The 11363-nt window shown below is 36.2% G+C and overlaps 1 protein-coding gene and 1 long non-coding RNA gene across 2 annotated transcripts; both read right to left on the reverse strand.

Annotated features, from left to right (window-relative positions):
- Positions 1-1251: 1251 nt before the first annotated feature.
- LOC104091703 (uncharacterized) lies at positions 1252-2301 on the reverse strand. The gene is made up of 2 exons (XR_685223.4): positions 2113-2301; positions 1252-1972 (listed from the first exon to the last, which is right to left on the reverse strand). It is a non-coding gene; the product is annotated as an uncharacterized lncRNA (long non-coding RNA).
- Positions 2302-4114: 1813 nt separating this feature from the next.
- LOC104091702 (triacylglycerol lipase SDP1-like) lies at positions 4115-8906 on the reverse strand. The gene is made up of 3 exons (XM_009597104.4): positions 6854-8906; positions 5910-6053; positions 4115-5342 (listed from the first exon to the last, which is right to left on the reverse strand). The coding sequence occupies exons 1-3, from the start codon at positions 8282-8284 to the stop codon at positions 4359-4361; spliced, it is 2559 nt and encodes an 852-aa protein (XP_009595399.1). The 5' UTR covers positions 8285-8906; the 3' UTR covers positions 4115-4358.
- Between the last annotated feature and the right edge of the window lie 2457 nt (positions 8907-11363).

The raw sequence follows: 11363 nt of genomic DNA on the forward strand, positions 1-11363 counted from the left end.
GATTTAAGCATTTGAAGGCTTCTGCTTTTAGGTCTAGAGCTAACTAAATCGGATAAAATTTAGTGCACCTCAGAATTTCCACCTATTTTCTTATTTGTGTATTTAATCAAGTATTATAAGAATAAATCTAAACATTATACTAGTTTGATAGTTGAAAACTTACCCTTATTATCTCTTAAGATAAATTGTAATCCAAATTTAGGTTATTTTGAAGATTTCTCGTGAATCTTTCCATATTTGACCACTCTAATACCTTGTTTGGCCAAACTTCTAAAATTTGCTTATTTTGATAAGCGATTTTTTCAAAATTGCTTTTCAGAAAAGTACTTTTGGTGAGAATCAGTTTGTGTTTGACTAATTAATTTAAAAATTACTTTTGAGCAGTAATTAGTGTTTGACCAAGCTTTTAAAAACTGCTTCTAAGTGTATTTTTCTAAAAAGTGCTTCTTAGAAATAAGCTACATTTTTCTGCTTCTCAAAATCTGTTTCTCCTCAAAAGCACTTTTTGCCCTTTTAAAAGCTTAGCCAAACAACTCAATTTTTGGCCAAAAGCACTTTTGACCAAAAAAAAAAAAAACATTTGACAATTTTTTTTAGCCAAACTGGCTATAATAGTTATAGGATAAAGTGTTCAGTAAAAGATAGGCCAGGGGAGGAAACAAAAGCAAAAGAAAAGGAGCTTTTAGTTTTAGAGGGCGCATGCTTCTGCTATTTTGGAAAAAGCTAAAGAAATTGTGGACCTTTTGGGCTTTTCTACCAACAGATAATTGGCACGCCGAAATGAATTAGCACACTGTTTTACCGTCAAAAGTGACCCAATTTTAGCCTTTCAAGTCTCCCGAAACAACTTTCTGTCTTGTGATTTGAGGTCTATTTAATTATTCTTTTTAACGCCTTCAATTATTATAGTTTTATACTTATGAAACCATATATTTATAAGTCGAAAACTTTTTTTTTTTTTATTCTTACTGCATGTTACTCGTACCTTTTGAATAATATAATTATTTTTTAATTTGTATAACCGCATATCCGTCGTAGAATCCTCATCTTTGCTACACTAATCTTGTAATATTGGAAGTACAAGAGGGGAGGGGTGAATTGTCGATTTTTGTTTTTATAGTTAAGTAATTGACTAGTTTACCAATTAGTCGGCTAGAAGCAGATGCAAGGTAAAAATTAGAGACAGAATGTAAAGTGCAAAATTTAAATGACGCCAAGTATTTTTATACTGGTTCAGATTCAGTGTGAATCCTACTCTAGTTCCCTTGGGTTACAAGAGGTTTCTCTCTTCAAAGCTATTTTAAAACTTTGTACAAGTATGTTGATGTTATCACGAATACCAACTGTCGTTTTGGTTCTAAGTACACTCAGATGTAATTTGATACAATGTCTCACCAATATTTTTCTCTATTTCTTCTCTATACTGGTTACACAGTAAATCATACTTAGATTACCATGCTTATTTAGAGTAGAACAATGAGCACGAAGTTGGTTTGATCAAAGTATGCTGCTCCTCTTTGCCGTTGTGTAATATATATACACCTTGAGAGATCTGCTTTGATTTAACTGTGGTAGATCTTGAGAGATTGCAGTCCTAAGGGTATTGATCCTTGGAAGTGAATCATAATTGATTCCTTCCAAGAATAAGTGTGGGGCCTCCTTGATTTGAATCTTGACCGGCAGGCTTGATAGAACTTTTCATCTGCGAGTGAATCCCACTTCAACGAACAACCTTTGATTAGTCCTTTGATTTCGGAGTTTAATAGCTTTCCTTTTAGATGCGTATCTTAAGTTCTTCGGTGGTTATGATAGGCGAATTCTTAGTAGTCTTGAACTCCTTTAATTTTGGATCTTACTTTCTTTTCTTCCTTCGCTTGAGTTGTTAGGAGATCTTTTCCTTCTTTTCTTTTACTCCTCCCTTTCACGTCTTTCTACACATATCTTTGATAGTCTTGCTCGTCTTCCTTTGCTCCTGGAATTGTCTTCCAATAGAGACATGTTATATTTCATTATTGAAATTTGGATCTAACAAATATGTTGCACGATAGTGGTCCAATATTTATTAGGTACCATATAACATTATCGATTTTATAATTATTTTGTAGAACTTACCTTTTACTTTGATATGCATCTGCTACTAATTCTTTTGGCATAAAGAAAAAGAAGACAATTTATATATGTATCAAAATGTTTCATCCTTTTCCATCTCTCTACCTTTTCCATAATTCTGTTGAGCAGCTGCTTTTGACAATTTCGAATATTGGATTAAGGGTCTCATTAATATAGGATCTTCTAGCTTCCATGTGAAATTAGGGGCCACCAAGAAAGTACACCATTTCTTAACCACAACTTATACCATCTCATGACTCATCCTCTTTTTGAAAAATGAAAATGGAGAAGATATTTGTTATAGTTAGGGGCGTCAAACGGTCGGGTTGGGTAAGATACCAGCAGGTCGTAAACAGATAATTTAAAAATGGATAATTTATCCGACCCGACCCGACCCGTATTTGAGACGGATAAAAAATGGGTTATCCGGCGGATAATATGGATAACTATATTATCCATGGCTTCTTAATATGATCATTGTTAGGAGAATTCCTAGTCTACCAAACTTGAGGAACTCCCAATTTAAAGCTTTACGAATATAAAGGTTAAACACATTAGTTATCTATTTGGTTAATCATTTTCTAAGTGGATAATATGGTCTTTATCCATATTCGACCCGTTTTTAAAAAATTCATTATCCAACCCATTTTTTAATGGATAATATGAGTGGATAACCGTTTTATTTTAACTATTTTACCACCTCTAATTCTACTGTATAAGGGATAAAACTGCATCTATCAACACCGAACAAAACTTTTGGTCCAAACAAATGGTCATAGCGTTGGGAAAAGGTTTAGTCATTAGTCTGTTTCTTTTGATCTTCACTTGTCTAAGTACACTAGCACCTCACTATCAGACAGACAACTCATTTCAACCTTTTTTTGACTATGGCCTAACAATGAACATGCAATTGTTTGCTTTTGGACCACTAAATCAAAATTAAAATAATGCTAACAACAATATCTTCATTTATCCCAAATTACTTTATTTGTATTGTCGAAACATGTCCTAATTAGTCACAAGTTTATTCTTGTGCCCTTCCAACCACAGTTCTTGGGAATTCTGAATTGCCCACGAGATAATTTTATTTTTTGGGTTCGTTGCTAGACGTATGAATTCTTTCTAATTGAATTAATATTTTAAAATTTTATCACATGGAAATTATACAACTTTGTAGTGGAGATTTCTTGTTTTGTGTGCTATGGTGCTATTTTTGACCTGATTTTTATGGAATTGGACTTTCTTCATAGTGGTTCTTGGCTGCCCCATGATCGGATATTTCTTTAATTTTTAACCATCAATTGGGATTGTTACACATTTGCCATCCAAATTTATTGTTTATTTTTTTAACCGGTATATATATAGAGAGATTAGGTGGACGACTATTAGGTTAATTCTTAGATTAATATTTCATTTTTCTGAGTGTAACAATCCCACTTGTACCATTTCATATTTCATTCTTCAATTAATTATGCGTGTATGTAAGTCAAACAACCCCACTTGTACTATTGACCCTAAAACTAACATTACTTTCAGTTAAATATGCTATTAAGCTATAAGTACCTTATTATGATGAGCAAAGTGGAGCCTAGTATCAGATTTGAAGGCATATTTAAAGCTACATTACTTTTACAACTGGAAATCCCCATGCCAGGGCTTAAAACACCTCAGTGGCAGACAATCTGCACATGCAACTCTTCCAAATGCAGAGACATAGGCAACTGCTTTGCTAAGGGAAAAAAAAAGTGAGTCGGATCGCGACGAATTCAGAATTTAGACGTTATGACTTCAGAATTTAGACGTAGACATTATGACTTCAGAATTTAGACGTTATGAGTTTTGAGTCAGGCAACTGCTTTCTTTTCTTCTATCCTTCCTAGTACTTTTAAAGTGAACAAGCAAACCATGAGATCAACTCTATAATAGTAACTTGAAAATGCAGGAAAGAGAGAAGAAGAGATTAAATAAGACAGAGAAGAAAGAGCAAAAATAAATTCTGTACAAATAACAAAAGTTTTGAATTTGTATTGAACTGAGCCACTTTGAACTAGCAGAAGGGTGATGAGTACACTAAACAATTATTACAGATTTGCTACTTGCACTATTTACAACCCCAATTCTGCGTGTGTTAGCTCTGAAACTCCAAGGTATATATTTCTAGATCCCATTTTGAAAGAAGCTCCATTGAGTATGAAAAAAGAATTTGAATGGCCTGTGTTGAATAATCAAAGCTACACGAACCCCGTTTCTCAAGTATCAATAACTTGCTTATCGTTGCCATCACCGATTGATGAACGATTTTCACTAGAATCAACTTCATTTACTCTACTTCCTTGCCCAGCATCGTTCTCACCATCCTCGGATACTGAGCTAATATCCATCTCCTTTTCTGGACTTTCAAGTTGCACGCACTCAGCAACTGCGTCCTGCACGGAACTATTATTTTCTGAATCGAGGCTTCTGTTTGATGGAGTCAAGTCTCCTTTCCTTACCACATTGAAGACAATACCGCTGTTAGTTCTTTCAGGCTGCAGAAGGTCACCTTCGCCTACCATAATGCTTGAACTACTCGCGGGGACCCTATAACTGAAATCTCTTTGATCGAATTCAGTATCTGAACTTCTATCAGGTGTTGTTACTCTTGGGCTCGGGGAGAAATGGTCCCTGCCTGCCATCTGAGGAACAATATTGTTGAGGTCAATAGTCAATCCTTTGTTCAATCGCGAACCGATTTCCAAGTTCTGGACAAAGTCAATAAACTTATCAGCTGATGTTGTCCTCATCAAAGGACCACCCGATCTTGTCCAAGAATTAAGGTCCACATTTTCCGGCTCACTGTCACTACCATCATGTGCATTCCGGTGTGTTCGCCAATTACGGTTAACATGCGCCCCTGAACCACTGCCAACTTGATGATGTGAAGCAGCAACATCCACAAGAAAATCTTCGAGGGAGCCTGTTGAATTCTCTCGTGCAATGCAATTCCAAGAAGGAATTCTTCTGGAAGCGTTAAATCTAACAGTGCTTGCCAAGCCATGTGAAGCAGCAGCCGCTCTCTCGGCACTCCTTTTCAGTCTACGCATGTGGTTCAGTATAGCAACACATTCATCAAGTGCAAGCTCAATTCCACAGTTTGCTTTCATGGCTGAGAGTTTTTCCCAAGTGCACCTTCTTCCTTGATTTGCTGCCTTTTGCAGCTCCAGAGTAGACGGATTCTGTATGATTTTTGAGTACTGTATCACAAACAAAATTTGGGAAAAAGGTCCGTTATCAAGCCAACCTACAGTTCTTCATAGTAGAACTTATTTTGAAAAAAACAGAAATATTCTTATGAACATGATTTGACAATTCTCAACTAGAGTTCCACAAATTTGGGAACGGAAAGCAACTTTTAGACATTCACAGCAGAATCAGCTTAGACCAGATATGATATTTACAAATAGCCTAGGGATAAATAGCTAATTAAGAGGGTTTAAATTAGCAAGTTTAAACCTTCTTGAATAAGCTAATTATGACGGTTTAAAAAGCAGGGTGTGTGTGTGTTTAGATTGGCAAATGCTTTGAACTGAAAATATACAGAATAAACTACTAGTCAACCAGCATTTAGCATTTCCACTAGTGTATTCAGTTCCATCAAGACGATTATTTCCTATTCCATTCAACAGTATAGCAATCACAATATTTCTCAATTACACGAGTCGAATTGCTGGCCACTCTGTTAGTTCAATGGACTTTGTATTATAGCCATCAAAAAAGAACTTCTTTTTTAGTTGCAAAAAGAAAATTGCTCGTGGACATACCTGAGCTAGAGTGGCAGGCATTACTACAGTTACGTCACCCTCCCATTCTTGAGCAAAAAGCTTTGCTAATCCTCCCAAAGGAAAACCAAGTTCTAATACCTGATTGCATCTGTGCTTCACCTCCATTTCAGTAAGTTGAGCAAGCTGCATGGCCAAATACTTGATGTTACAATGGCTCTGCTTAAATCTTTGTCTAAAAAACATACATAACAGCAAAGCTAGGAGCATGCAAGGATAAGTTATGAACTAGCAATTATTAGTTACAACCACCAACGAGGACTACACAGCCTAGGCATTTGATGTCTAAACTCTAAACCGTAGAACTGGAACTGATTATACCTTGTGAAGACGTGATCAGTTGGTCCATGGAACAACGGCAATTTGGTTGGGTAGATTTATATTACATTCACGGTTATATATAGGTTCACAGACTAATTCTGTTACTCTAGCACCTAAGATATACTAATAAAGAGCATCAACAGATGAATCTTGCTTGATTACATTTTCACCACCACTTTGAGCTGCAAACTGATAGATGAATTTTCCAAGAAAAAGATCGTTTATTAGCAAACTGATCACTATGATTTACACGAACCCTATCCAGCATATGATTCCTTAAAGTTAGTCACGTCACCAATTTCAGTAGATGCTTGAAGAAGCTTAATGAGGGAGTGAGACTAGCTCCTTATCAGCATAAGTTTGAAGTCTAACTCCTTATAAAAAAAACAGAATAAGGCTTACTGCGGTTAGGCCTGATCTATACAGCCCCTACCTATAGTTACAGAGTAGATTACTAGCTAAAACTAACTCAAGATACAACAACCACCGAAAGCATTTTAAAGTGCTCTAAAATTTTGTTGCAATGACACAAATACATGTACAAGAGATAGAGGAAGCATCAGCAAAGAGATCAAGACCATATCAACGGAAATAGAAGTCCATACCTTGGCAGCAAGGTTGCCTCCATAAGCTCTTACAAACTCTTTGATCCTTAGTAGTGGAGCAATATGCGGATTCGCCTGGCTCACAATGAAGTGATTGACGTTGAAGAGTTCCTTTAGCTGCATCATCGGCAAATCAACCTCCAAGCTACCATCCCTCCACCGACGAGCAGATGCACCAGAAGCGGCATCAGGACCCAAATGAAATGGTGGGTGATACGGAACAAGATCTCCACTTCTATCCTTCGCCATAAGTTCTTGAGCTTCGAAGAGACCAGGAAAGGCACAAGAAGCGGTCACAGCACTCCATATAACAACATGAGGTGAAGTCAAGTAGTTCAAGCATCTAGGAGGTTCATGTTTCCTAGGCGAGCAAACAGTAATCCCCAGAACTCTACCAGTCATGTCATAGGCTTCTTGGAAAGTAAGATTATTCGTGAGATTACGTAACATCACCTGCAGCTGTCTGATCTCATGTACAGCACCCTGGGTCATGACCCTCTTGAAAATAGTAAAAATCCCACCCAACTGATCGAAAAATTGCAAAGAGTGCCAGGAGTCTTCGAAAAAACTCTGGAGCTCAGGCCAAGATCGAGTTGCAACAATGGAGCACATAATCGAGCCGACACTTGAACCAGCAATTATCCGTGGCATCAGCTTGTGTTCTACAAGTGTTTTCACCACGCCCACATGGAAAGCTCCTAGAGAGGCACCTCCACTTAAAAGCAAAGCTGTCCTACCAAAGGCATGTCTTGTTTCATGCATGAAAGCAAGCTTCTCTTCCAACAGAAGCTCCTCTGAATCAGAGTCGCATACCATTCTCAACTGAGTTGAAACCTCATCAATATATTCCTTAATAAGTCTAGGCACATGAAGCCTTCCCTTGTGAAGTTCTGGATTGCACATATTACCAAGATTCCTAACAAGGTCAGCTCTCATACAGAATATGATATCCCTCAGAGAACCCTCTTGCCTACGATGTCGAAGCTCTTGGAGTTTATTTCGAACTAATTCAACATCATAAAGATCTGCCTCATTCATTTTAGGGGTCTCTTTATCTAGCATCTTGGCAGCATGAGCCCACTCCTCATAAGTCAATGCAGATCTCATCATATTCCTCCAAAACTTCCTCCTATAAGCCATCTCAGCCTTGATTTTTACATTCGTGTATCGCCTCAACAAGAAGGCGAGAAGCGTTACCAATGCCAATATCCCTTGTGGATTACGAGGGTGCAACCACGAAATCAAGGGTGTCAAGTAGTATGACAAACCATTCTTGAACTTGTACAAGTAATATATCAAGAAATGAAACAGGTGATGCCTCAACTGTGAAATTGATTTGCAGAACAACACTCTAAAGGCGATTGTTCGACCCAATATCGTAGTAGGTCCAATCGAAAAGAAGTCAATAGTAGCCTCATTACTTATATCCATCTCAATGAAAAGGGAGACTAATCCTAGAGGAGGTTTCTCAGCTAAAAGTTAAGAGAACCCAATATACAGATACCTAAAATTCTAAGCTAAAGGTTATTCACAAGATTTAGCACAACAAAGATGGTACTAACTTCTGAGTGTCAAGGAAAGTGAAAAGGATTAATTTTTTGACAATAGGGAAAACAAAGGTTATTCACAGGATTTAAGGGAATCGAAATTAACAAGCTAAGTATGTGCAAGAATTAGATCAAAGAAAATACCTCAATTTCTGAAAGTCAAAGAAAGAAACTCCCAACCTTTCTCTTTTAGCCTTTTCTTTTTGTGAAATTATGGCAATTCAGCTCAGAGACCGACAAGAACTTGGCAAAAAAGCACCAAATCAATCGACAAAAGAATCCTTAATACCCCCAAAAATCAATTTTCCATGTAAAAAGAAATAGAAAGATCAATTTTTGACATCGAGATTCAATTTTTTTGTAACCCACAAAATCAATGTCGAAAGGGGTAGTAGGAATCAACCAGCAAAACTACAAATTTTTATAAAGTTAATGTTTTTTCCTTCAATATATGGAAAACACAGAGGGACCAATAAATCAAGAAGGTGATAACAATAAATTAATATATCACTGCAATGGCAGAGATGGATTTAATAGAAACATAGGGATTCGGAAAATAGAAAAAGTCAGAAGTTTGGATCAGATAACGATATGGTTCTCTATGGTTAAAACTGACGTATGATATGTATCAGCTAAGGAAGTATGGATAAGCACGATTGAATATACTAAAATTCAATTCTATTCTAAAAATAATAATAATATTCAAGAATTCCCTACTTTAGAATTCTGCAGCGAACAGTAAGACACATAAGCTGTTCTGGCCTTTAGCAATGAATTTTATTGAACCTAATATTTTTAAAGCGAAAATGGGACAAGTATTTAAATATATTTAATGAATTTAGAATAGATATATTGTAATCAAATAATCAATAGGAGGTAAGACTGGTTTTGCATGTCTCCCGTTATCCTTTTCTCCTTTTTCGATATGAATATGGTTTTGAATGATTAAATTATGAGTTTGGCAGGTTTTAGTGTTGGAGAAAGGATATTTGGGATGAGAAAAGTTGGTTTGTTGCGTTCAAGAAAAGAGGTTGCTACTTGTTGTTTGCAAGTAATTATAGAGGCACAGATGTAGCTCTAAACTAATAAGTTCGAATTCTTTTTTTTTTTCAAGAAACATAAATGTACGTGTAAAAATTTATTAAATTTTTAAAAATATTAAATTTAAACTCATAATTTAAAAAATATGATGAGTTTAAACATTTAACTCATTAAATTTTGATTTTGGATCTATTTTATTATGAGGGGAATTGGAAGGTTGGTGAAGTAATTTATTAGGTTAGTGGTGATTATGTAGACAAATACGGAAAGGAAAAATGTAGTACTATTTGTTTGGAAATATGCTTCAGTTTTTTGAAATACTACCTTTCATTAAGAAATAATATTATTCAGAATATAGTAATCAATGTATCTAATTTTTGGATTTTTTGACATCAATGTATCTATAAGCGGCGTACTTGACGCTTATAGAGAGCATGGATGAGGGGGTGAATAGGATGAATATGGAGGGGTATAGGAGGGCTAAAAAGGAGACGAAGTTAGCGGTTACTACGGCTAAGACTACGTCGTTTGGCCGTTTGTATGAAGAGCTTTGGGCCAAAGGCAGGGACAAGAAGCTATACAGGCTAATCAAGGTAAGAGAGAGAGAGAGGAAGGCCCATGATCTGGATCAAGTTAAGTGTATCAAAGATGAGGAAGGTAGAGTTTTGATGGAAGAGGCTCAGATTAGACGAAAATGACAGGCATATTTCCATAAACTCCTGAACGAAGAGGGTGATAGGGATATTGTGCTGGGCAACTTGGAGTACTCCGAGATGCGCAATGATTTTGGGTATTGTAGGCGCATAAGAGTAGAGAAGGTTGAGGGGGCTATGCATAAGCTGCACAGGGGTAGAGCTGTTAGCCCCAAGGTTTCACATACAGATTTTGATGATATCAAACCAACATATCTTAATCAAAGAACGTTTACTTATGGTAAATTTATTTTATACAGGCTTGTCAGTTGTGTAAGGACTTGGACAAAATAAGAATGAAGACATTTACAAAGAAGGATTATTTTGATGAAGACCTGGACAAATATGGAAAAGAAACTTTTATGAAATCATCATTGAAGCAAAAGGAATGAAGATGAGGAAGAGAATTCTGCTTGCTAATCTAGCAAGACTGAATGGGCACATCAACCAAGATGAAATCTGGAAAGCATAAAGGAGAGATGAATTGAGAAAATATCAAATGGGCAAAAGAATGTGTCGTGGGTCACTAGTATTATTTTACTATCACAATCAAATACAACATTAAAGTCTTAAGATACCATAGAAGGAAAAGTCTTTCAAAAATGAAGGAATATTTTATTAGAAGGAGATAACATGGAATAATTAAGGAGCAGCTCATAAGGGCAAGAATATTTGTGACTGAATATTTCATGGATTGGCAGAAGTAGTTGTTCGGAATTGACTATGAAGAAATATGATATCCGGAATGAAAGTTATGTTACACTTAAGGTCCAATGATAAAAATAAGGCAAATCAAGTTGATTCACTTTGTCTTGTTAATTGCAGTAACTCAAAGAAGATCGAGAAACAAAGTGAAGTAACATAATGGGAGACAATTTGAGTGTTGTCCTTTTCTTTAATAAAGCATGGAGCATGACAATTTGAGTGGGAAACACAACATAATGAGAGAGAATTTGAGTGCTGCCCCTTTCTTCAATAAAGCATGGAGCACTCCTTGGATTTCGGGCATGGAGCATGAAGCACTCCCTGGATTAAGTAATCTAGCAAATCTCCAGTGAAGGAATCAAAGGCACCTTTCTTGAATCAATTATCAGTAAAATATTGTGGGCATCAATCAAAGACCAATCTACGAACAGTTCTCAATAAACAACTCTCCTATAAGAAGATAGGCGAACTCAAGGATCAAACATGCAGCCTTCTATACAATTGTCTATCCAACTACAAGTTCTT

Source organism: Nicotiana tomentosiformis, chromosome 2 (assembly GCF_000390325.3).
Source record: "Nicotiana tomentosiformis chromosome 2, ASM39032v3, whole genome shotgun sequence".
In the NCBI taxonomy this organism is placed as follows: domain Eukaryota; kingdom Viridiplantae; phylum Streptophyta; class Magnoliopsida; order Solanales; family Solanaceae; genus Nicotiana; species Nicotiana tomentosiformis.

Coding starts and splice junctions, on each gene's coding strand:
- LOC104091702 (XM_009597104.4), bottom strand. CDS start 8,284: ATGGATATAAGTAATGAGGCTACTATTGACTTCTTTTCGATTGGACCT. Junction 6,054..6,853: donor GAGGCAACCTTGCTGCCAAG/GTATGGACTTCT, acceptor TTGGCCATGCAG/CTTGCTCAACTTACTGAAAT. Junction 5,343..5,909: donor TGCCTGCCACTCTAGCTCAG/GTATGTCCACGA, acceptor TTTGTGATACAG/TACTCAAAAATCATACAGAA.